The sequence below is a fragment of the Petaurus breviceps genome, unplaced genomic scaffold, assembly GCF_028583685.1.
Source record: "Petaurus breviceps papuanus isolate PSGF00001 unplaced genomic scaffold, PetGlider_PUasm1.0 90424, whole genome shotgun sequence".
NCBI lineage: Eukaryota > Metazoa > Chordata > Mammalia > Diprotodontia > Petauridae > Petaurus > Petaurus breviceps.
Genome location: NW_027187247.1, coordinates 665319 through 691092, shown reverse-complemented (window position 1 = coordinate 691092; position 25774 = coordinate 665319). Strand labels below are relative to the sequence as shown.

Below are 25774 nucleotides of genomic sequence, written 5' to 3'. Positions count from 1 at the left end.
TCTCTCCAAAAAGGGGTTTGAGAGTAGAATTATATCTCCCTACTACACTTCACACATTGTTAGCATAGGGATATGATACTTTGATGCTCAAGATACATGCCTCTTTTCATGATCACTCTCAAGGCAAAGGCAATACTTTGCTTACTATCATCAGCTTATCTCCCTCTGACTAAATTCTGGTCATACTAAATGCCATCATGAATAACTAATAAACTTCTTTCTCAAAATAATTAAAGATGTTATACAGATTGGTGTAACATAAATTGAGCCCTTCCTCTTAGAAAGAATGTCAAACCAAACCAAACAGAAACTGAATTCAACCAAGGAAAAAATGATTTCAAAGAAGGGGTTTGTCCCTCTTAGCAATCTCAAGAATTGTAAACATTGAAAATAAGGAACATGGTGGTTAGCTTCCCCATGTCTGTAACTCCAAGGAAGATCTCCAGTCTACCGTTCCAAAGTCTGTAGTTGTCTCTCTCGAAGTCCTTTAGTCATCTGAAGCTATGTATCTCTCACATGGACTGAGTGTAATATCATGGGCTCAGAGATCTCTCCAGCAATCAGGAATCATTCCCCCTTATATATACAAAGGGTACTATAGTCATAGAGCTCCATTTCAGAGAACCACCTCATCTAAGGGAGTGAAAGTGTTACATATGGAACCACATTTACTCTTCATTGTCTGCAATAATTGACATCGTTTTCTTCATAAAATTCCTTTCTCCCCTTAGCATACCTCATATTTTATTCCTTTGAATCTTTTCCCAACTCTTGAATTGGGCCTTGTGTATTTTCATTAATAAATCCTCTTTCTCCTCCTATATCTAAGCTGTGTGCTTTCACAGAAAGGCATGGAGGTAGAGGGGGCGGGGGTAGAGGGAGCACTTACAGGTACAGAAGTCTTATGGGGTCTTTTGGCCTCCTCTTTTTTCTCTTCATCATCTTCCTCAGAGCTCATTCAGTCCCATGGCATAAACTAGAACATCTATGATAATCTGTAATAGATCTGTCTTCTCTTCAGAGCTTCCTTCCCATATTTTACATTGCCTAATGAACATTTCTTCTTGTATGTCCCAGTTATCATACCAGATAGAAAATGTCCCAAATCAAATAGGATAAAATTCACTGCTAAACATCACAAATGAACTTAATGCCTTTTTCAGAATTCTCATTTCTGTCAATGATGTCACCATTGTTCCAGGCATTCAGGTTTTAATATGGATGCTGTGGTTCACAAATTCATCCCCTTAATCCTATATATTCATCAAATCAATCACTCAGAACTTTTTAATTTGTCATTCCAAATGTCTCTCAGACTTATCACATTCTTCCTATTATATGCTAACACGATCGCCAGGATCTTCATTCCTTCACTTGTGGGTTACCAAAATATCTTTGACTCTTATTGTCTTGATTTGAGCAAACAGAGACAAAGGGGGAGGGGGAAAGAAAAATGGAATAAAACAATTAACAAAAAGGAGGGGGGGAAATGAGCTTCCCTTCAAAAGTTAATTCTGGTTCCAAATGAGTTCCCAGAAGATGTGGGGCTCTCCCCACAGAGACTTGCAACTTATGGTCGAATAGAAGTTATTCAAGCTCTCTTACATGAGAAATGAAACTGCCCTAAGTGAAAATGATTTCATGTTCCCTGCAGGACAAAGGACACAGCACTTGTAATAATGATAGATTCCCTGACAAGGGCCATCTAGATAGAGATTTAGACAACATCTTTCCAAACAGTACTTGCTACTTTTTTTATTTATTTTTTCAATTCGTGCAACAAAACAAATATTTCCATAACACAGTACAATAAAAAAGATGGTTATACACAAAACTACAAATCTACCATGTACAACTTGCTATTCCTTCCAGATATACAACAAAGTAATCATAGGTCTTTTTTCCCTTTTTTGTATCCCTCCCTCATTCTACCTAGAGATGGCTATCATCAGACACAAATTGTATATATGTGTGTATGTATGTATATGTATCTACACACATGCATGTATATAGGTGTAGAAGTATGGGCATAAACATATATGCACACATATATACATGTATGTATGCATGTACTTGTATAAATATACACATGCATGTAAAATTGTTCTTTCCATACTTTTATTTATCAGTTATTTCTCAGGATACAGATAGCATCTTTCTTCATATGCCCTTTATTTTTAATCTGTGTATTTATAATAGTCGAAATGACGTTGTTGCTCAAAGACATCTTTAAAAAAAGTAGTGCTCTTACTGTGCACAATGTTCTCTTGGTTCTGTTCACTTCATTCTTCATCATTTCATGTAAGTCTTTCCATGCTTTTCTAAGACCATTGAGCTCATCATTTCTTATAGCACAGTAGATTCTATCACAACCATATACCACAACTTGTTTAGTCGTTCCATAATTTATGGGAATCCCTGCAATTTTTATTTCATTGCCACCACAAAGAGAGCTGCTATAAGCATCCCATTCACCCTAAAAGTTATAATTACTACTTGTGAATTTCCCTCCATCTTATTTTTACTCACTATTTTCTTTCTCAGACTCTCTTTTCACCTTTTCCCTGTTACCCCACCCTCCAAGAGTCTTCCCAATCTCAATCCACACACCCCTCCAAAAGTCCCCCTATCCTTACCTCCCACCCTTCCAAATCCAATCCACATGCCCTTCTAAAAGTCCCTCCACCACTCTGTCCCCCAGTTTTCTCACCTCTCTACATGTGAAGAAGACACACTACTTTTCTTTAGTGGTTCACTGTCAATATAAAGGACAATCTAAATGGAAATCTGATCTCATCCAGTGCCAATACAATAAGGTTTTATTTAAAAGATCAGTAAACAAATTAAGTTGAGTCCTAAGGGCATGGGTTTCTCTCCAAGAGAGATGAGTCACTCAACATCGAACAATCATAGCTCTTGTACATATATGTCTTCCCCATCAATCAATGAATTCTTACCCTGGATCCATGTGTGTGGTGAGTGGGTTCAATCTTCAGGAAGTATGGTCACCTAAAATAAGGGTCAAACTCATTTTCTCATATTATTTGTCTCATCATATCCCAACTCCACTACCCCTGGGGAAAAATACTTGAAGCTTAGGTTTGGCTCATATCTAAGGCTGAGATTGGAATGGAAAAGCACTCATTAAGTGTTCAGTATTTGCCAAACCTTATACTAAGTACTAAGGATGCAAATGGAAAAAGGATAGTCCTTGAATTCAAGGAACTCATATTCTAATAATTCTAATGGAGACAGCACATAAAAGAGGATTCATGTTCATATTCAGTTCATGGCAGATGGGAAGGCCAGTTAGTATTTAAGTTCTGTCGGGGAAAATAATGGGGGCATTAGCAAAGCTCCAAGGACCTTGTGAAACAATGAAAGAACAGATGGCCCCCCATCTAGAGGAGAGCAATGCCAAGGGTCAGAATATAGTAGGACTTGGGGTGCTTTCAGCTGAAGGATGTGTATGTGTGTGAAAGGGGAGGGAGAGTCAGCCTTAATAGGGTATATTATGTACCCAAACAGGGTATCCTGTTTGGTGGCAACTGGGCAATGTGATTGTGAGGACTAGTTGAAGGGAAAGATCCATGGCTTCTCACTTGGCAGTGATGTTATGTGCCTTAAATATTTACCACAAAAGACTATCACAAGCATTCATTAATAAGGACTTAAAACAAGTGGTAGTAACAATTACTATTATGTTCTTTTGGGAGGGTGAGACTTAAAATCATAAAAAAAGCATAAAACATTTGCCAGGACTGTTGAATGGAATTTTATATTTCCTCTTGACTCTGTACTGTTCAGACAATTCCTTCCCTGTCTTTGTCTTCTGACAGGACAGGACTTGGGCTCTTTCTCTTGTCTTTGGTCATCTTCAATATAGAAACTCCTCCTCCTGATATCAATCAGCTCTGATAACGGGACCCACAATATCTTGGTAGTAAACTCCCAACAAGGTCTTCAAGACTGGAAATTTCCATCTTATAATTGCTACTGGATCACCTACGATCAGGCAAAAAAGCCAAACAGAAGAGGTATCTAGGGTTCTAGGATACAGTATCAGGCTTGCCCAAGAAAGCCCTTTGTTTTGGCTGCCATGTGGCTAGGGGTGCTGGGAGGGGGAATGGTGATCCATCCCTCATCTCTCAAAACAGAGGTTCAGATTCCTTTTTTTACTCTTTTTTATTCACTCCATTTTAAAGGTCCACCCAGTCAATAGCCATAAACCTTAAACCTTCTGAGTCCTTCAGCATTGTCTGGAAGCAGGTAGGGCTTTTATGTTAAGCCTTGATGGAGAGGGAATACAGAAGAATAAAACATGGTCCTTGAACTCCAGAAACTAAAACTCTGATTGAAGAGAGAAGGTAAAATCATTTAAGAGTTAGAATGCATAAAACGTATAATGATGTATAATTAAGTGAATATGTTCCTTAGCTGATGTTACAGCCTACTATACTGCATCAATCCTGCCAATTACTGCCAGCTTCATGTGCCTTCAGGACTGCTTTCATCATGAAATTCCACTGATGGAAAATCCCTTTTGGCACCCCACTTATTGAAGGATGTAATCCAAACTCCTCAATAATCTATCTTCATAGTTACCATCTTATTGTCTTTCATATCCTTCATTTTCATCCTCCCCTCTGCATTTCCTACTTAGATGACTTTTCCCTCTTTTCCCCTGACCCCATTCTCTCTGACTACTGAATACTACCTGTTATTTCAAGATATAGTACAAGTTTCACCCCATGAAGCCTTCCCCAACCTTCTGGAACATAGAAATCTCCCACTTGTTTGACCTATGGATCTTATGGTCTGTACTACTCACTTGGCCACTTAATTATACATCATCATAAATTTTTCATGCATTCTAACTCTTGAATATTTTTACCTTGTCTCCTTTATGAGACTTAATTTCTTGAGTTCAAGGACCGTGATTTATTTTCTTCTGTGCCCTTTCCCCCATCAGGCACAATATTTCACACAGAATACTGTTATGTGCTCGATATTTGTTGAATGGAATTCAAGTGGATAGAAACTGAACCTGCATCATTCTTTAGGCACTGGAGGAGGACCATGTGGGACAGGACTTGGACTCTCCTCAGAGAGAATAAGGAAATCTTCACCCGCAAATGCCATTGCAAACATCACTGATCACTGCCACCACCATCATCAGTAGTAGCACCAAAAGTCATTTAGGCAGCCCTCAGAAGCACATAACATTGCACTAAAAGCATTCCAGGCTTATCAAGGACAATCACGCTTTTTGGCATTTTGGAGCAGCATGAAATTCACTTCCAAATTATTGTAAAAGGCTCTGACCTATCCGTATGTGGACAGTTTGCTTTATTAAGATTCCTGATAAAGAAATTGGCTTTCCTGAGCTACCTGTCATTCTGATTACTCAACAGTGTTCCCATTTCCAGCCAAATGCCTACAAATAAACTCCCAAGTTCCTTCCCACCTTTTCCATTGTCTCTCCATTCTCTTAAAAAATCATCTCTACCAAATCACATTTAAAGAGACAGAGATGTTATCGCAACACAGTAACAGCCTTAAGCCTCTGCACTGTTTCTTATCAAATGTTCATTTTGTTGTTGCTGTTTTAACCTCTTAGGTACACTAGTGCCTTCTCCACTATTTCATTAAAAACCATTCTTAGTGGACAACTCATGGAAGGTGCCTTTCCTTTATTGGAGAAAACTCTGAACACCACTCCCAAAGGAAAATAGATAACTATCTTCTTCCTTTTTTAAGAGGACAGAGTTTTCCTAGCCATTTTAACAGAGGGCTTTCATCTGCAGTAACCCTGGCAACAGATCGGCAAGACTCTCAGAAAAGCCTGTCTGTACATAATTAAGAAAAAAAGAGGAAGAGAACATGATATTAAGGAGCTTAGACCCATGGAGACAATGGCTCAAAATCTTTCTTATTGTATTTCTCTAGGGTTTTATTTGAGAAAAGCAGCAGAGCTTTCTCTCTCTCTGTCTCTCTCTGTCTCTCTGTCTCTCTCTGTCTCTCTGTCTCTGTCTCTCTCTGTCTCTCTCTCTCTCTCTCTCTCTCTCTCTCTGTCTCTCTCTCTCTTCCTCTCCCTCTCCCCTGTCTGTTCTCTGTCCCTGTCTCTGTCTTTCTCTCTGTCTCTGTCTCTCTGTCTGCCTGTCTGTCTCTCTTTCTATCACACATCTCTCTCTTTCTATCACACACACACAGACACAACTTTAATTCAGTCACCTTGGATACTCTCACTTCTGGGGAAGGTGACTAGAGGTACCATTTCTGAATTAACATTCTCTGTCATATCTTTAGCAGAGGCATAAACCAAGAAGAGAAGGGTCTTACAAATACAGAATAATAGGAACATGATCTTAGACTGGAGTCTTTCTCTGGGGAAGTTTATTTTGAGCTCTGTTGAACTGTTCACAATATTAATTTTTGTCTAAGGCAAAAAGGTCAGGGAAGGAGGGGAAATAGATATTCATCATAGAAATTATTTAAATGACAAACTTATGCAATGAAGAGATTCCTGGATTTGGGGTCAAAAGACCTGGATTCAAGTTCCAGCTATCACTTTCTATCTATGTTTCTTTGGTCAAATCATTTCACCTCTTCAGATTGGGCCTTTGATTTCTTCCTCTGTAAAATAAGGTTGGGTATAGTAAATTTTTAGGGGCCCTTATATTTCTAAATTTTGTGATCTCAAGTCTTATTTGGGGTTGAAATTTCTGCTTTAAGCTGTTCACCTTTATTTCTAAGAGACACTGGGAAGAATCCTGTAAATAAGAATTTCTAAGCCAATCCACATCCTACCTAATGTGCTACATATCATTTCACAGCCCTTTCTTTTCATAATGTTAACATACCTAAAGAGACCCTATGGTATGGCAGATTGAAAGCCAGTTTATTAGAGTTAGCAAGAGCTGGTTCATCTTACAGATTGTCACATACTGGTTGTGGAATTGAGCAAATCACTCAACCTTTCTCAGTATCTTAGTCAATCCTGTAATACTTTATATTGCAGAACAGTTATTGATATGCATTAGAAGGGGTATTTTTTCACAGATGATTCCCTATTATAATGAAATTGTCAGGTCCAGACCAAAAAAGGTAAATGATATTGTCCATAATTTAAGTAATTCTGTTTTAAATGTTTTTCAAGTTCTGATCGAAGACCTGGAAAAAAGTACTCTGCTAGGCATTGAATTTGGGGTCAAAGGATCTGAATTTAAATCCTAGCTCTGTTACCTTCTATACAGGTGAGCTTGGCCAGGTTAATTTGCCTCTCTGGGCCACAGTTTTCTCAGCAATAAAATAAAGTGGTGTGATCTAAATAGCGTCTAAGGGCACTTTAACTCTAGACACTGGGATTGCTTTTTAGTCCAGTATAATCCTTTCCAGACCTGGGCCTATGGAACTTTGTTACTTTTGTAGAAATAACTTCCTGAATTGAGGGTCTGTATTTGTGAAGGAAGTTTCCATATCAATATCTCCTGATAAATCACAGGTCCTCCTGCTTGTCTCCCTCTCCGAAGAATCCAAAGCATTGTGTTGCATGAAGTACAAATGGAAACCAGACCCTGCCCTCAAAAAGCTTCCCTTCCAGTACCTACATGCATATATTCTCTTTTTTTAATTTTTCCTATCTCTCTGTGGCAGAGTAGATAGTGCACTGAGCTTAGAGTTACAAAGATCTGAGCTCAAATCTGTGTGACTCTGGGAAAGTCACATAGACTTTGCTGGCCTCAGTTTCCTCATCTATAAAATGGGGATAATAACAGCACCTACCTCCCAGGGCTGTTATGAGATGATATTTGTAAGGTTCTTAGCATAGTACATGGAACATCATAGGTAATTTGTAAATACTTATTTCTTCCTATCCCTACTGCTACCAAAATGCAAAGTCACCCCTGTATATGGCCATGTGATTATATCTTCTATGTTCTTTTGGCTTAGGCTCTCCTCCACCTGTTCAGGTCTCCTTATGCCTATAACCCAACACTGAATAGTTAATAATTACTGCTAACCATGCCTTCTCTGAAATGAGAGTGATTTGTTTGTGTGGAATTATGCTATGAGCTGTAAAAATTGAGTTTAAATAAACATGTCATCTCAGAAGAGGAAGAAAACTCAAAAATTATCTGATTTAGCCCTTATCCAGAATGAATCCCATGTAACATCTTTGGCAAGTGGTTATCTAATCTTCACCTGAAGAACACCAGTAAAAGAGAGCTCATTCTATTTTAAGATGGTTATAATTCCCCATACTGACTCAAATTCTGTCTCCCTGTAATTTCCAACTCCTATTTTGTGACTCTATTTCTACTCCTTAACACAGCAAACCTAATGCCCCATGGTATTAGCACCTGACCTCTGGGAGCTTCTAGTCTAAGACCATCACCTCCAAGACAAGCTTTAGTCAAGATAAGTAAGCATGTATAGTCTGTGAGCAAAGAGTATCCCAATATCTATCTAGGGCACTACAGTGAACCTGTTGGACTTTCTAAGTAGTTATTCACCATTTCTTACTTCAGGGACATCTTTCTATTTATTGTTATGTAGATGGGTGGGAAATTCTTGAAAGCTGTTTGTAAGATTCTGATAAAAATTCTTCATGAATTCTGCCCTGTCAGAAGCAAACCTGAAAATTGTACTTTAGCTCAGGTCTAATGGGCTGCATAGAGTACTTGACTGATTTTCTTTCATGTTTTAATAGAATCCTATCTAACACTGGCTTTCTACTACAATGTTTTGTCATTGACTGATTCAACATATAATCCTTCCCCAGTGCCCCATGACCTGGTTGTTATTCCCTCATTTTATACATTGGCATTTGATTCCTGTCTCCAGTATAAACCACTTTACACACATCCTCATTCAGCTGCAGAGTGTCAGGTGGATTGATTCCAAATGCATTACTAATATCAACATCTGCTCGGGCAAATTCTTCCTGTCTAAAGATGATATTTCCAGAGGATGTTGTCTCTCTGTTCACTAAATGGTGAGAAAATTCAGGTACCTGTTACTCATGGCTGAACTCTTTTTTTCTTCTCTGAAAGAAGAGTTTGTCTCTTAAAACCATGTCCACTGCTTTGCTAATGCGGCATGTTGAGCAGATTACTGTTTCCTTATGGATGTGTTACTGACAAAGAACACTCAAGACAAAGGAACTGCTTCTACAGATAACCCATCATAGAGATGGAGATAGGGACCAGACCTGTGATTTCAATTTAAAAAAATTCCCAAGTAAGGAAACTCCACGCACTACTTACTGCAAGTTATACTTGACACCTTCTCTACAACTTAAAGTTTAGAGTTGCCTAGGCGGTCACATTATAATGCAGAGACAAGATGGAAACTCAGGGTTTTCTGCTCTCTGGGCCAGTTTTCTATCCACTAGGATACACTGCTTTCAGAAAGGCACTAGACTACCAAATGCCCACTCTTTGGGGATATTATTGAGGGCACTTCTGCTTTCATATGCTTAGGTATGGAAAGAAGTTCATTTTGCTAATATCTACTCCAGGTGAGAAGACCACACTGATAAATCATCAGAGATGAATTCTATTACTCATCTTAGCTGGGAAATCTGGACAGAATAGCTTGGGGGTTCAAAATCCATTACTGGGGTAGGACCAACATGTACTTATAATGTCTTCTATTATCAAAGGAGTAGATTTCAATATATTTTCCGTAACTCTCATCTCACAAGTCAAACATTTCTTCATTAATAGCACTGTCTCTATAAGCAACCTGGGACCTTCCACAAAACTGCTTTACTATATTCTTACTTTTGATCTTCTTGTCCAAGAGTTCCCCAAACATTGGAACTCCCTCTGGTTCTATAGAGGTCAGTTCACAAGAGTCTTGGGAGAACCATCTTTTGGCTCCAGTAATTCATGCTCCCTCCCCCACCTTCAATTTTGAGGAGGCACCAAATTGTGTGAGACTGGGTGGATAATTCCAGGATTCCTGTTCAGCCTCATAGCTCTCATAGACACTGATCTTGTTTCTTGGGGATAATAATAAGCACCCATTTCCCAGGGTTGTTGTGAGGATTAAAGGAAATATTTGTAAAGTACTTAGCAAAGTGCTTTAATAAATGCTTACTAGATGTTTAATAAATGCTTATTCCCTTCCCTTTCTTTTTTTCCCTTTGTCTTACTTATGAGAACATGTTAGTACTTGGTTGTATTGTGTAAACAGACCTCTAAGAGCTAAGGTATTATATCATGGCCAGACTCTGGGGAAGTAAATAAATATGGATGAATATAATGCAGAGCTCCACCCTCTAATTTCCTCACAGACCTGGTGATGCCTCGCATAAATGAGTAAATGAATGAATATATTTTTGTTATTAATTAATTTTTAGCTTTCAACATTCACTTCCACAAGATTTTGAGTTCCAAATTTTCTCCCCATCTCTCCCCTCCCCCACTCCAGGACAGGCACTCTGATTACCCCTTACCCCAATCTGTGCTCTCTTCTATCACCCCCTCCCTTCTTTTATCCCCTTCCCTTCTATTTTTCTGTAGGGCAAGATAGATTTCTATACCCCATTGCCTACATATCTTATTTCCCAGTTGCATGTTAAAACAAATTTGACATTCGTTTTTAAAACTTTGAGTTTCAAATTCTCTCCCTTCTTCTTTTCCCACCTACCCTCATTGAGAAGGCAAGCAATTTGATATAGGTTATACCTGTGTATTTATGCAAAACAGGTTCTGATGTTGAACCACTTGGCAATGCCAAGGATTTTGGTGGCAACAATTTTCTTCTCTGGATGTTGGGTAGCTATGACTATAGTCAGTGGAGGAACAGTTGCCAGGCTATATCTCCACAGGGGTGGGTTCCCAGGATGATGGCTGAGGGTACTAGACTGGGAGCAGGACTGGTGGGTAAGGAGTGTATGGACATTCCCAAGACTCTTGCACTTAATTACCTGTCAGGAACATCTGGCCAGCATTTAGTGTTGGGTGGAGGCAAGGACAGTGCACCCTTTTCAACAGTGATTTTTCTTCAATGATGAATGTGAGACCCAGGCTGGAAGCTGGACTGGAAGTATAGCACAGGCTATCATTTCCCAGGTTCTTGGTTCAAGGTCTTGGGTCATTTTGATTGGAATCTGAGGAGAGGTGGTGGTCAAAGTGGTGCTGGTGGTTTGACTTACCATGACACAAGATGTAAACACAAAGGACTATAATAGGCATCTGGTATTGCCCTGAATAGAACATTGGGCCTTGAGTAAGGAAGACCTGAGTTCAAATCCGGTCTTAGATACTCCCTAGCTGTGTTGCCCTATGTAAGTCATTTAACCTCTATCTGCCTCTCTATAAAATAGGGTTAACAATAGTACTTAACTCCAGGGTTATTTTAAGGATAAAATGAAATAATATTTGTAATATTTACACATAAAATAATATTACAAATCTTTACAATTTTGCAAAACCTCAAGTCCAACATAAATGCTGTCCATTATTATAGTTCTCATTGTTGTTATTGTTGTTGTTGCCTGGGCATGGAGAGAGCAGTGTCACCTGTTCCTCTGTGTTTGGGGATGTGGGTTTATGACTCCACCAGGGAAGGAGACCAAGCACTATCTTTCTCTTCTTGCCTAGAAGACAAAAGTGTGGATGGGACAATAGATGTCTTAGGCTCTGTTATTTACTGCCTGTGTTGACCTAAGTCGAGTCATCTCACTTCTCTGGGCCTTAGTTTGTTCATTTCTAAAAAATAAAAAAAAAGACTCGAATTACACAACCTCAAATTTCCTTCCAGCTACAACATTTTGTAAAGTCCGTGACTCTGGCCTTTGTGCTGCTCCTCAGACATAAGCCAGAATATCGGATCTCTCAGCCTTTGGAGATGCTGTTCCCTGTGCCTGAGTGAACTCTGTCTTCACTTTCATCTTTGAGGATCCCTAAGTTCCCTCAAAACTCAGCTGTAGTGCCACCTTTTACATGAGGCCGTTCCTGATCTTCATCTCCCCAACCCCCACCATCCCTGTCCACTACCGTCTTATTTCTAAAGAGAGAGAGAGAGAGAGAGAGAGAGAGAGAGAGAGAGAGAGAGAGAGGCCAGTAGTTATTTTGCATATATTTTGTATAGAGCAGTAATGTGACAAATGAGCAGAAAGCTAGTCTTGGGGCCAAAAAGACCTTAGCTAGCATTTTATCTCTGACATATACAAACCATATCAATCAGTCACTTATTAAACATTTAAAAAGCACCTACTATGTGGTAAGCACCACACTAAACACTTGGGAAACAAAAAAGAGGCTAAAGACAGTCCCTGCCCTCAAGGAGTTTGCAATCCAATGGGACAGACAACATACAAACAAATATATAAAAAGCAAGCTATGTACAAAATAAATAGGAAATAATTAACAGATAAGACACTAGAATTAAAAGGGGCTAAGGAAGGCTTCCCATAGAAAGTAGTATTTTAGTTGGGCCTCAAAGGAAGCCAGGGAGTTTGGTCATCAGAGCAGAGGAGGGAGAGAATTTCAGGCACAGAGAGGACAACAGTGAGAGAGAATGCCTAGAGCCAAGATGGAACAGACAGAAAGCCACTGTCACTGGATCAGAAAGTATGTGCCTACGAGTAAGGAATAAGGAGACATTGGGCATTTATTTTCAGCATATAGGCAACTCTCAAACTATAAATTGTAGAGAAGGTACTGCCTAACCTGCTTTGGTAGGAAGTTCCTTACTAGAAGCTCCCTATCAGTAAAATCACAGGTCCAATTCCTTATGCCCAATCCAAATTATATACATTATATGTGTGTGTGTGTATATAGACACATAACATATACATATATGTATATGTTGCCCCACCCCCACCCCAACATAGAATGAAACCTTCTTGGAGGCCAGACTATTTCCTTCTTTTGTCCTTGTATTATCAGTATCTAGCATATTGTAGGCAAGGAAAAAAAAACATGTATGTGGATTGGTTCTATGGTTAGATGATTTCTGTAGTTCTTCATGGATCTGTGACTCTGTAATTCTATCCCAAGCTACATTGTAGCTCTGAGAAAGCAAAAATATAATGAAGCAGAGGAAAGGGAGGGAGGGCAAAAGGAAAACATATATATCACAGTAGAAACAATGAAAATGTAGGTTCCTAAATCAGTTCTCAAAATGTGACCCATGGACCCCTGCAGGTCTCTGTCATCTTTTCAGAGGGTCTTCAAGGTCCAAACTATTTTCATAATACTACTAAGATGTCATGTGCCTATTAAAATAATTCTCCTTTTTTCAACTACCTATCTGTGTGAGGACAGATTTTTTTTTTCATATACTTCAACCAAAACAATGTATTACAACAGATTGAGTATGGAAACAGATATGAATATCAAGCTGTCTTCTATTAAACCAGCCATTAAAGAGATTTGTAAAAATAAATAAAACTATTCCACTCTTCTCACTGTTTTCTTGCTTTTGGAAATATAGCTGCTTTTCAGAAAAATGTGTTATGTTAACATGTTTTTTTTTTATTTTAAATGAATTATTAAATAAAAATTTAAAACTTAGTTTAATTTCTATAGTAAATATCAATCAATAGTATAACCCATGTAAACAAAAAGTTCTTTGGAATCCTCAATAATTTTTAAGAATGTATAATAGTAGTCCTAAAACAAACAAACAAAAAAGTAGAACCACTGATCCTGAGTAATGCTTTTCTTTTCTTTTCATCATTTAATGAGCACCTGCAAGGCAGTATATATTCCTTAGAGCAGAAAAAAGAAACTTTGGATCTTAGCTTCAGGAATTTTATACTATTAAGGGAACAAGATGGATCAGTTTATATGTCCTTTACAATTTTATGGCTAAAGTATAGGTTGAGTTTTAATAAAGAGGGAACTAGTAGCAGTCATCACATTAAAAGTTTGTGGGGTGCAAGGAGAAGGGTCTTAGGATGATCATTTAACATAGAACTTGGGAATGGCTGGGTAGCCTTTCCCTACCCCTCCTTCATAGAGAGGGCATAGTGAAGACTTTGGATTTTTTTTTCAGGGAAAGAAGAAACAAAGGATACAGTGTGAGGGGTTCTCAGGGGAGGTGTACTAACCATATAATTATACAAAAAGTGTAGTTATGAAAGCTTGAAGAACAATGTCTATCCAAAGGAATAATCCTTGAGCAATCCTTTCCTCCCACAGGTGTTCCGTCAGGTCCCCGAAATGTCATCTCCATCGTCAATGAGACATCCATTATCCTGGAGTGGCACCCACCAAGAGAAACAGGAGGGCGTGACGATGTAACCTACAACATTGTCTGTAAAAAATGCCGGGCAGATCGCCGAAGTTGTTCCCGCTGTGATGACAATGTGGAGTTTGTGCCCCGGCAGCTGGGTCTGACTGAGAGCCGGGTTTTCATCAGCAGTCTTTGGGCCCACACTCCCTATACATTTGACATCCAGGCAATCAATGGAGTGTCTGGGAAGAGTCCTTTCCCCCCACAGCATGTCTCAGTCAACATCACTACAAACCAAGCTGGTGAGTCCCAGAGATGCATGGTGTGACTCTTTGCTGTTCTGTCTTCTTGTCTGTCATTCTGTCTGTATGTCTGTGGGTAATTGTTTTGTTTCATCTGGCTAATTAGGAGAAGAAACATTCAAAATAAGACTTTTTCTTGCATGTCTGGATACACATACAAATAGTCAATATGACAATGTGACATCAGCCTTTCCAACAGGAATGGACTGGGGTAACAAAGCAGTGTATTCATGTTGCAGAAGACCTAACACCTACATTTCACTTATATTTCCAAGTTGAAGGAATGAGAGAGTTTCTTCTTTCCAAGCATGAAAGTCAGGAGAAAAACAAAAAGAAAGTAGAATACCCAGGATCTGGAATTTAGCACAATTCCTGGCATATTATGAAAATCAATGAATATGTCTTGAACAAGTGAATGAATGAATGAAAAGACTTAGCAAGCACTTACTATTTGTGGAGCATCATACTAAGTGTGCATGTGCATGCATTGATTGAGAGGTTCTAATCACAGGTACATAAACCCTACTTTAATAGAAATCCAACTGAAGATGGTCTCCAGGGAAGCCTGAGATCAATAGACAGCATTATCTTCATATGTCATATGTAAGGTATTTGGTGTCCATGGAGCACTCAAATTATGAGACCTGATTACCCCAAATGTTCCTTTTAAAATGAGATCATAAAAATCTTCCTTTTGTGCTTATTTCCATATCTTTTCCTTTCTACTGCTGACTATACTTGTCTTCATTTTTTCTCATTCGTTGCCCATAATCCAACTATTTTCTTTTCCAATGAATCCATTTCATCGGTCACTTATTCATTCAAAAATGTATATGGAGTATGTATTCTACACCACTGTATACAAGAATCTGTTCTGATAAATATAAATATAGAACATTATATAAGACATATTCATTGTCCTCTAGAACCTTATATTTTAGGTGGAAAATTTATAAAGACAGATAATGAAATAACTATGAGAAAAGGCAATATACAATTTAAGGACAATATTGAGGGTTAGGATGGTTACTGATAGTGTTAAGAGTAAGTTAAGGTTTATACCAACCCAAAGACCTATTAGGCAATAAAGCTATTCAACTCAATCCCCAGATATGAAATCTACCTCTGTGGTAGATGTTGTTGTCGAGTTGTTTTCAGTTGCATCAAACTTTTTTGTAACCCCATTTTGGGGTGTTCTTGACAAAGATACTGGGGTGGTTTGCCATTTCCTTCTCCAGTTATTTTTACAGGTGAGGAAACTGAAGCTAACAAGGTTAAGTGACTTGCCCATGGTCACACAGCTGTTAAGTATCTAAGGTCAGATTTGAGCTCAGGAGGATGAGTTTTCCTGACTTGAAGCCTGGTACTCTATCCACTGTACCACCTGTCCTGATTGACTGACTTACTATGACACCTACAAGATTCAGCTTGGAACAGTTGGCATCACTAGCTATTTTTCATGATAGGAATGAGGAATGATCATGGAAGGCCTTCCTTTAGGACTGGTTCGAATTAGTCCTTGTAATGTGAGTAGGATTTCAATAGAGAGAAATAGGGGTGGGGGGGGTATTCTAAGGTGGAGGAAATATTATAAGCACAGGGGTTTCCTTTCTTCCTCCCTCTATCCATCCTTCCCTCTTTTCTTCCACCTTTTTCTTTTCCTTTCTTCTCTCATTCTCTACTTTCCCACTATGTTTTCCTTTCCTTCCTCTATTTTTCCGCACCCCCCCTTCCCCTAATTTCCCTTCCCTTTTGCTTTCCTTCCCCCATCAAGGTCTCTTTCTGCCTATTTAAATGCCAAGCATCTTTGACAGCAGATGATTCTTGGCAATTGATTGTCAAGATGGAGAAGGAAAAGAGGTGTTATAGGAGAGTTTTGGCTGTCCAGATGGCTGCTTTGGGGTGGAGTGTGTGTGTGTGTTCCTGTGTGCATGTTTGTATGTATGTGTATGATCACGCATTTTTCTGCATACATGTGGAGCGATAAAATAAAGGTAGAAGTGTGGAAGCCTCCAGTTGGTGATCATGGAAAACAAAGGTCATTACAATCCATCTTGAGAAAAGAAAGGAAATGATAATTCCTGCATTATGTTGAACATGTAACACAGGCAGCCTTTGTTAACAGTATTTCCCCTGGAGAGTTTATGGCAGAAAACTGGCTTAAATATTTTAGTATCCCGGCTTCTGGGAATAAGAATTCTGTCAGACTGTCATGTTATGTTGGTGCTTGGCCGTCACTTCGAACTTTTTAACCATGTGCTAACAAACCTGCCACTTAGATCTATTAGCTTTTATTTCTGCTCCTCCTTCCATTTTTTTTCCTGTTATTCCCAAACCTGCCCATCTGCTTACCTATGCATCTCCCTTCCATGTGGAATCTGAGGAAATACATGCGTATTCTAAATATTTATTTTTAATCTCCATCCATTTGCTTGTGCATTGATACATTTCTCAAATTCTTTGTTCTCCATCTACCCCTACCATCTTTGTTCCCAGTCAACTGTACCTTTATAGGCTCTCCATGTCCTTCTCTAATTTTACTGTCTCCTTTCTTTTGAAATATTGGCATTTTACCATGGGAATGTTTGCCCTTAAAGAGAGCCCCACTATTGCCAGCTGTGACACTTGGATAATCCACTACAAATAGAAAATAGTTATTTGTTGGCTGAACACAAAGATGTATGCCAAGTGGGTATATATGAAGATGCTGGTCTGGGGAACAAAACGTCGTACTAGTTGTCCTGAATACCTCATATACCCCTCTTTCTACATAGGAAACAGTTACAGGTACATTTTAACTACTGTTCTTTGTCAGCAGTTGTTCATTATTTAATTCTGTTTAATGGTAGGGTGGAATGTTCTCTGAAGTAGGAATCAAAAAACCTAGGTTTGAGTTCCAAGATGTTGGGAGCTGGAAGGAATCTGAGTTCACTCTAGACCAATTCCCTGATTTTGCAGTTGAGACGACTAAGACTCAGAGAGGCTCAGTGACATTCCCAAAGAAAGAAGAACAAAAAGTGTTAGAAGTAGAATTTAAATTCAGGTCCCCAAAGTTCTGGCTCGACCACTTACTGTGTGTCATGGGAGAGCATAAAACAATAACACTCACAATATTTGACACGTATATTTAAGCTTTGCAAAGTACTTTTAAAAAATACATCATTTACTTTGAGTTGAAGCCTTGAATGGCTTACATTTGTTCCAGCCTTCGGAGGTTTAGAAAGCACTTTACAAACCTCATCATTCTTGATCCTCTTCCTACATCTGTGAGACAAGAAATGGCATAACTATTAGTGTGCACCAAGCAGCTAGATGACTCATCAGGCAGCATGCTGGACTTGCAGCCAATGACCTTGAGTTTCAGTTCTGCCTCAGAGGCTAAACTAGCTTGGTGATTGCATCTTTCTGAGCTTTTGTTTTCTCATTTGTTAAATGGGCATAATTATAGCACCTACCTCCCAGGGTTGTGGTGAAGATCAAATGAGATAACATATGTAAAGTGCTTTGCAAATTTGAAACCACTATATAAATGCTATAATAATAATAATACCCATAATTATAATTATTATAAAATTGAGAAAATGAAAGCTCAGAGGATTATAATCACGGAGCTAGTTGAGACTCAGTGCCAGGATTGAACTTGAGGCCCTTGGCTCCATAGCTAGCATTCTAGTCCTTATGCTAGGCTGCCTCAGCTCATTGGGGCAATCGCTTAAGAGATCAAACTGGAAAAATAAAACCTTGAAGATCATATGGTTCAAATAATTTATTTTATGGATGAGGAAACTTGGGGGAAGGGTGGGGGTAGGCAAAATGGATGGCCCTAAGGTCACACAACTAATAAATTACAGACCTGAGATTAGGGGTTTTCTCCAAATCCAGTACTCTTGCGTAAACACCACACAGATTTTTGGTCTTATTTTCCTATTGCTTAATTTCATCACCCCCTTAGTAAAGGTTTTGTTCTGTTTTTGTTGTTATTGTTCTTTTCTAATCCTGTGATTTCTTTATATAGAGAGCTCCCAGTGAAAACCTTTCTCTGCCATTGCAGATTGGAATTTCTTTGCATTTTGAGTCTTCTTAAAGAGTTGCCTAAGGGCACTAAGCATTTAAGTCACACACACAGAACCAGTAAGTGACAGTGTGGGTCATAGGTGGGACTTGAATCCAGGCCTTTCTGGCTCTTAGGACAATGCAGAACAAATCCTCAAGTGCGGCCCTTTGACTGAATCCAAACTTCACAGAACAAATTCCCTCAATAAAAGGATTTGTTCTGTGAAGTTTAGATTCAATCAAGGGGCCACACTTAAGGACCTAGAGGACCACATGTGGTCTCAAGGCTGCAGGTTCCCCATCCCTGAGACAAATACAAAAGAAAAGGTAGTCCCTGCTCTTGAGGATTTTACATTTTACAGGAGAGGCATTATACATAAGAGAAGGAAGAGCCATTTTGCTCTACATAATAGGCTAGTGCATGGGGCAGTAAATTAACATACCCCATCCAGGAACAAGGACAGAGTTGATTTGATCATGATTCAAGTCCCAGAACTTCAGGTTGGAATAAGGAAGGAAAGGGTGTAAGACAATAAGCCTATTGGCAAGAAAGTTCAGGGGGAGATAGAGAGGAGGAAGTGAAGTAAATCATGTCTAAGAGGCTTCTTACATAAAGTTCAAAGAAAGGCAGTTATCAAGGAACAGTTATTCAGCCTCTCTGGGACTTGATTTACTCATCTGTAAAATTAGAGGCTTGGACTGTATGATATCCAAGGTCTTTTAAATCTATGACTCTTTAATCTTAATGACCATCTACTTCTTTCTCCCAAGACCTCCCTTTAAAGAACACCTACGAAACTTTTCTGGTCACAAAATTCACTCTGGAGCACATCACTAAAGGTCAACTCAGGTATCACTACTTCTTCTATGAAGCCTCCCCACCTCTCCCTCTCCCTAATCCCCACTCTAGTAGAAAGTCAAAGACTTTCCCAATCCCTCTTAATTCTAGTGCCTTCCCTTGGCTATTTCCAATTTATATATATATATATATATATATATATATATATATATATATATATATATATATATGTGTGTGTGTGTGTGTGTGTGTGTGTGTGTGTGTGTGTGTGTGTGTATATATACAACTTGTTTGCAAATAGTTGTTTGCAAGTTCTCTTCCCCCATTAGACTATGAGCTCCTTGAGGGCAGGGACAATTTTTTTTAACATGTCTTTTGTATCCCAATCACTTGGCACAGTGCCTGATAAATAGTAAATGCTTAATAAATACTTATTGACTGACTGATTCTTTAGACTGCTATTAAGAGTTTGGATAACGCTTTCCTTTGCTCTTATCTTACACTGTCTTATGTCAATTACACATGGACATATCCCCCCCTCCTTAAATGGTAAGTTCTTAGGGTTCTATCTCTCATTCCTAGCAAAATGATTTGTATATAATATATCTTCATAATTATTCATTGAATAGAATTAGATCATAGATGTGGTGTTTTAGGGACCAGTCAAACGCTTTTATTTTTTTAATTTATAAATTAATTTATTTATTTTTAGTTTTCAACATTCATTTCCACAAGATTTTGAGTTACAATTTTTTCTCCCAGTCTTTCGCCTACCCCCACCCCAAAATAACAAGGCTACTGATTACCCCTTCCCGATCTGTTCTCTCTTATATCCTTCCCCATTACTCCCTTAACTTTCTAGTATGGCAAGATGGATTTCTATACCCCAGTGCCTGTATAACTTATTTCCCAGTTGCATGTGAAAAACAATTCTTTTAAACATTTGTTTTTAAAACTTTGAGTTCCAGATTTTTTTCCCTTCTTCCCTTCTTACCTGCCCCCACTGGTAAGATAAGCAATTCAATATAGGTAGTACATGTGTAGATACCCAAATCATTTCCATAGTAGTTATATTGGGGAAGACTATATTTCCCTCCATCCTATCCCTCCCCCCACTTATTCTATTTTCTCCTTTGACCCTATCCCTTTTCAAAAATGTTTGCTTCTAACTACCCTCTTTCCAAATCTGCTCTCCCTTCTATCACCCCCCCCATCTTATCCCCTATACCCCTATTTTCCTGTAGGGTAAGATACCCCATTGAGTGTGTATGTTATTCCTTCCTTAAGCCAAATTCAATGAGACTAAGATTGTCCCATTCCCTTTCACCTTCCTCCCGTTCCCCTCCATTATAACAGTTTTCTCTTGCCTCTTTTATATGAGATAATTTACCCTACTCTATCTCTCCCTTTCTCTTCCAACTAATTCCTCTCTCACTTCTTAATTTTATTTTTTAGATATCATCCCTTCATATTCAACACAATCTGTGCCCTCTGTCTATGTATACATGAACATACATATGTCCACATTCACATATATATTTATATACACATACACCCTCCTATACATACATAACTATGTATGTATACATATATTATACATATATATTCTCTTCAACTATCCTCTTATTGAAAAAAGTCTTTTTTATCAAATGCTTTATTAACTTCTGATTTACATCATTCACTTCTGCCAGATTTTGAGTTACAGATTTTCTCTCCCATATTTTCTCCCATACTCCTTTCAACTTTTCCAGTGGATCTCTATGCCCCAGTGTATCTTATTTCAAAATTACTTGTAAAATAGTTTTAATAATAGTGTGTGTGTGTGTGTGTATATATATATATATATATTTAAACATTTGATTTTAAAACTTTGAATTCCAGATTCATTCCCTTCCTCCTTGTCACCCATCCTTACTGGGAAGATAAGTAGTTCAGTGTATAGGTTGTACATGTGTGGCTAATGCAAAACAATAACATAGTAGATATATTGTAAAAGACTTTCTATATTTCCCTCCCTCCTATCCCACCTCCCACTTATTCTATTCTCTACTTTGATCTCTTACCTTTTCAAAAGTGGGTGCTTCCAACTTCCCTCCCCCCCAGCCTTCCATCATCCCCCCTCTCATCACCTTCCCCCTACTCTCCTGTAGGGTGAGATACCTATTTATTGTGTATTTCATTCCCTCCTCGAGCCAAATTCAGTGGGGATAAGGTTGACCCATTCCCTTTTGCCTTCCTATTCTTCCCCTCCATTGTAACCATTTTCCCTTGCTTCTTGTATATGAGATAGTTTACCCCATTCTGTCTCTCCCCATCTCCTCTCATTATATTCCTCTCTTACCTCTTAATTTCACCTTTTAAGTACCATCCCTTCCTGTTAAATTGGTCCTGTGCCCTCTATCTATGTATACCTGTAAACATATATGCACACATTCACATATGTATTCATATGCCCATATACCCTCATATATAGATATACATATATATTTCTATTCCCTTCAACTACCAAGAAAGGTTTCATAAGTTACAATTATTGTTTTTCCATGTAGGAATGTTTATAGTTCAACTTTCATCAGTGCTTATGATTTCTTTTCCCTGTTTACCTTCTCATGCTTCAATTGCTTCTTGAATCTGAATGTCAAATTTTGTATTCAACTCTGTTTTTTTCAACAAGAATGCTTGAAAGTCCTCTATTCTGCTGAATGACCATATTTTCCCCTGAAACATATTACTCAGTTTTGCTGGGTAGGTGATCCTTGGTTTTAATCCCAGCTCCTTTGACCTCCAGAATATCATATTCCAAGCCCTTTGATCCCTCAGTGTAGAAGCTGCCAGATCCTGGTTTATCCTGATTGTGTTTCCACAATATTCAAATTGTTTCTTCCTGGCTGCTTGTAATATCCTCTCCTTGATTTGATTTGGGAATTCTGGAACCTGGCTAGAATATTCCTAGGAGTTTTCTTTTGGGGATCTTTTCCAGGAGGTGATTGGTGGATTCTTTCAAGCTCTATTTTGCTCTCTGGTTCTAAAACATCAGTGCAGTTTTCTTTGACAGCTTCTTGGAGGATGATTTCTAAGTTCTTACTTTGATCATGGCTTTCATGTAGTCCAATAATTTTTAAATACTCTCTCCTGGATCTATTTCCAGGTCAGTGGTTTTTTCCCATGAGATATTTCACATTGCCTTCTATTCTTTCATTTGTTTGGATCTGTTTAACAGCATCTTGATTTCTCATAAAGTCATTAGCTTCCATTTGCTCCAGTCTGATTCTGAAGGAATGCTTCTCCTCAGTGAGCTTTTGAGATTCTTTTTCCATCTGGCAAATTCAGCTTTTTAGGGCATTCTTCTCCTCATTGCCTTTTTGAGCCTCTTTTGCCATTTGAGTTAGTCTATTTTTAAGGTATAATTTTCCTCAGTGAGGCTGTTGACTCTCATTTCATAATTTTCTTGCATCATTCTCATTTCTGTTCCCAACTTTTCCTCCACTTCTCTTATCTGCTTCTTAAGGTCCTCTATGGCCTGTAACCAGCTCGCATCTTCCTTTGAAGCTTTTGGTGCAGGAGTTCTGACTTCCTCCTATTCCATGCTTTGCTCCTTTTTGTCCTCAAAATAGGAATCTAATGTTGGAATCTTCTGTCTGCTTTGTTTCCTTTGCCTGGTTATGTTGCTCCTCAGTCACTTGACCCCTGGGCTTTTTGCCACAGTAGGACTCTGCCACCAGACAGGGGAGCTTTCGTCCCAAATGCTGGGGTTTTCTCAGCTGCCGGAGGTATTAGATGGGTGCCCTCTCTGAGGCCTCCACATGCTCTGGCAAGCTGGACACACACCCCAGGACCTTCACCCTAGACTGCAATCCAGATCCAAGCAGGTTAAAGAAAGAGCAATTACCCCTCAGACTGGTGCTTGGTCCTCCTACACTCTGAAGGCCAGGAGCTGAAGCTGCCACATGGTGCTGGCTGGCTGTGCCAGTGTCTCAGTGGCTTCTCACCCTGGGGGCAAAAGCCATGCACTCCCACTTACTGGGTCCCAAAGTCCAGACTGCACTGACCTCTCACTTTGTCCTTCGCATCTATGTGTTGATAAATCTGGAAATGGCCACAGCTGCTGCTGATCTGGATTCCCTCCAACAGGCAGATGTTCAGGCCTACCCTGGGGCTAAAGCTCAACTCCCAGAGTGCTACACTGGCCAATTCCTGCCGGCCTACTGGGCTGTCCTCAGCAGGAGGTTAGCTTCTCTGTGTCATTTTGTGGGTTCTGCAGCTCCAAAGTTTGTTTAGAGTCCCCTTTTTACATGGATTGGGGAAGGTGGAAGGTGGAGCCGCTCAGAGGTCATGCTTCTACTCCGCCATCTTGACTCTGCCCCCGGAAAAAAGTCTTATAAGTTACAATTATCATTTTTCCATGTAGGAATGTAAATAGTTCAACTTTAATAAGATCCTTATGATTTATTTCTTCCTGTTTACCTTCTCATGTTTCTCTTGCTTCTTATATTTGAAAGTCAAATTTTCTCTTCAGCTCTGTTTTTTTCATCAAGAATGCTTGAAATTCCTCTATTTCATTCAATGACCACATTTTTCCCAGAAGCATTATACTTAGTTTTGCTAGGTAGGTGATTCTTGGTTTTAGTCCTAGCGGTCCCCCTATGATCTGAAGTCCAGGACCTCTGGAAGCAGCCACACCATGGTGGCTGCAGGAATGCTGCATCTCCAGCCACTTCCAGCCCCAGGGGCAGGGGCCAGACCACACTCTTCCATCCACCCCTGTTCCAACAGAGTTCCTCATTGACCTTTTACTTTGTCTTTGGCATTTATGGGTTGAGAAGTCTGGAAATTGCCACAGCTGCTGGTGATTCACTCTCCTGAAGTTTTCTCTGGCTGCTGCTGGTTAGGGGTGCTCTGGGGCTGGAACTGCATAACTCATGGGGGACTGCACTTGGCTCCCAGCTTGGTTTAATAGTCCCTTCCTGTCTGCCTCCTGGGCTGCCTTCAGTGGGAGATTTGTTTCTCTTTGTCTCTTTGTGGGTTCTGTAGCTCTAAAATTTGTTTCGAGTCTTTTTTTTTTACAAGTATTGGAAGTGATTGGAGTGGGAGCTGATACCAAGTTTGTGCTTCTACTCCACCATCTTGGCTCCCTAATTCCAATCACTTCTATTTTATAGATGAAGAAACCGAGGCAGAGAAGTTGACTTGCCCAGGGTAATTAGCAACAACTCCAGGATTTGAACTAAGGTCCTTTGACTCCATATGTAGTACTTTTTCCATGTTACCACCCTGCCTAATCCTCAGCTATTTCCTTTCTTTGGTGTAACAAAGAATATTGATACTCTCATAGTTCTGATAAGTGTGTGGGTATGTAGATGGGTGAATAACTTGACTTAACTTCAAGGAGCAAATAATAAAAAGTCATTGCTTTAGTCAGTGGTTAAGTAAAATAAATGTTTACTGAAGACTAACCACGTTCTCATAACTGTGCAAGACACCATCAAAGTCTTTTTTCTTTGTTTAGCCCATTCGCCAGTGGTATTGGGCATGAGAAAACAATGCATGGATCTAGGGCACTGTGAAGTTAACAAGGCCAACTGTGCTAATTACTAGGGATATAAAAACAAAAACAAAAACAAAGGTGGTTCGGGTTCTTGAAGAGTTTACATTGGCTGAGGATGGGGAGCCAAGCATTACATAGAGGAGGAAGGGGCACTTTGGTCTAAAAAGTTCTAGGGTTGGTGAGTGGAGCAGTAAATTGAAACATCCCATCCTTCCAGCTACAAGCAGAGCTAACAGAGAATGCCTGTCAGTTTTGTTTGGGGTTTTCCCCCCCTTGGAAAGCAACATGCATAGTGGGTAATGCACTGAACTTGGGACAAGTGTTCTTGGGTTCAAATCCTGCCTCAAATACATAGTAGCTGTGGGATCCTGGGTAAGCTGCTTGACCTCTCTGTTTCAATTTTGGCATCTGTGAAATGAAGATAATAACAATAGTACCTATCATTAGGAGGAGCAAATGAAAGAATACATGTAAAGTGAATTGTAAATCTTAAAGTGCTTCATTATTGCTCCATTATATCCTCCACTCCAGGAACTGGAAGACCCAATCTGATATCACAGGCTTTCTATTACCTTCTAAATATCTGAAAATCACACAGGCCCTAGGTCACACAATGCAGTTCCTCAAATTGAGCCAACCTACATGGCCCTTCTGGGAGTGAATGAGGCCTGTTGGCTGCCACAGTTGCAATCTGTTGTGTGGCATGGTTCAAACCATGGACAGCTTTTCCCTGACATTGGAAAGAAACATTGGTGTGAGTGCCCAGAGCTGAATCTCATACAGTATGTGTTGCATTGCTTGATATCATACCCAAGAGTGTGTTGGACAGTCTGATTGCCTTGTAGGCCTTTGGCTTGGAGTGAAGCTCATTGCATTATT

General features: G+C 39.3%; 1 protein-coding gene across 5 annotated transcripts in view; it reads left to right on the top strand.

Annotated features, from left to right (window-relative positions):
* EPHB1 (EPH receptor B1) overlaps positions 1-25774 on the top strand; it is a 763406-nt gene that overhangs the window by 560823 nt on the left and 176809 nt on the right. For all 5 annotated transcript variants that reach the window (XM_069108696.1, XM_069108697.1, XM_069108694.1 and 2 more), the window contains exon 5: positions 14163-14498. In XM_069108696.1, coding sequence (XP_068964797.1) covers positions 14163-14498 — 336 coding nt within the window. The remainder of the gene's footprint in view (positions 1-14162; positions 14499-25774) is intronic.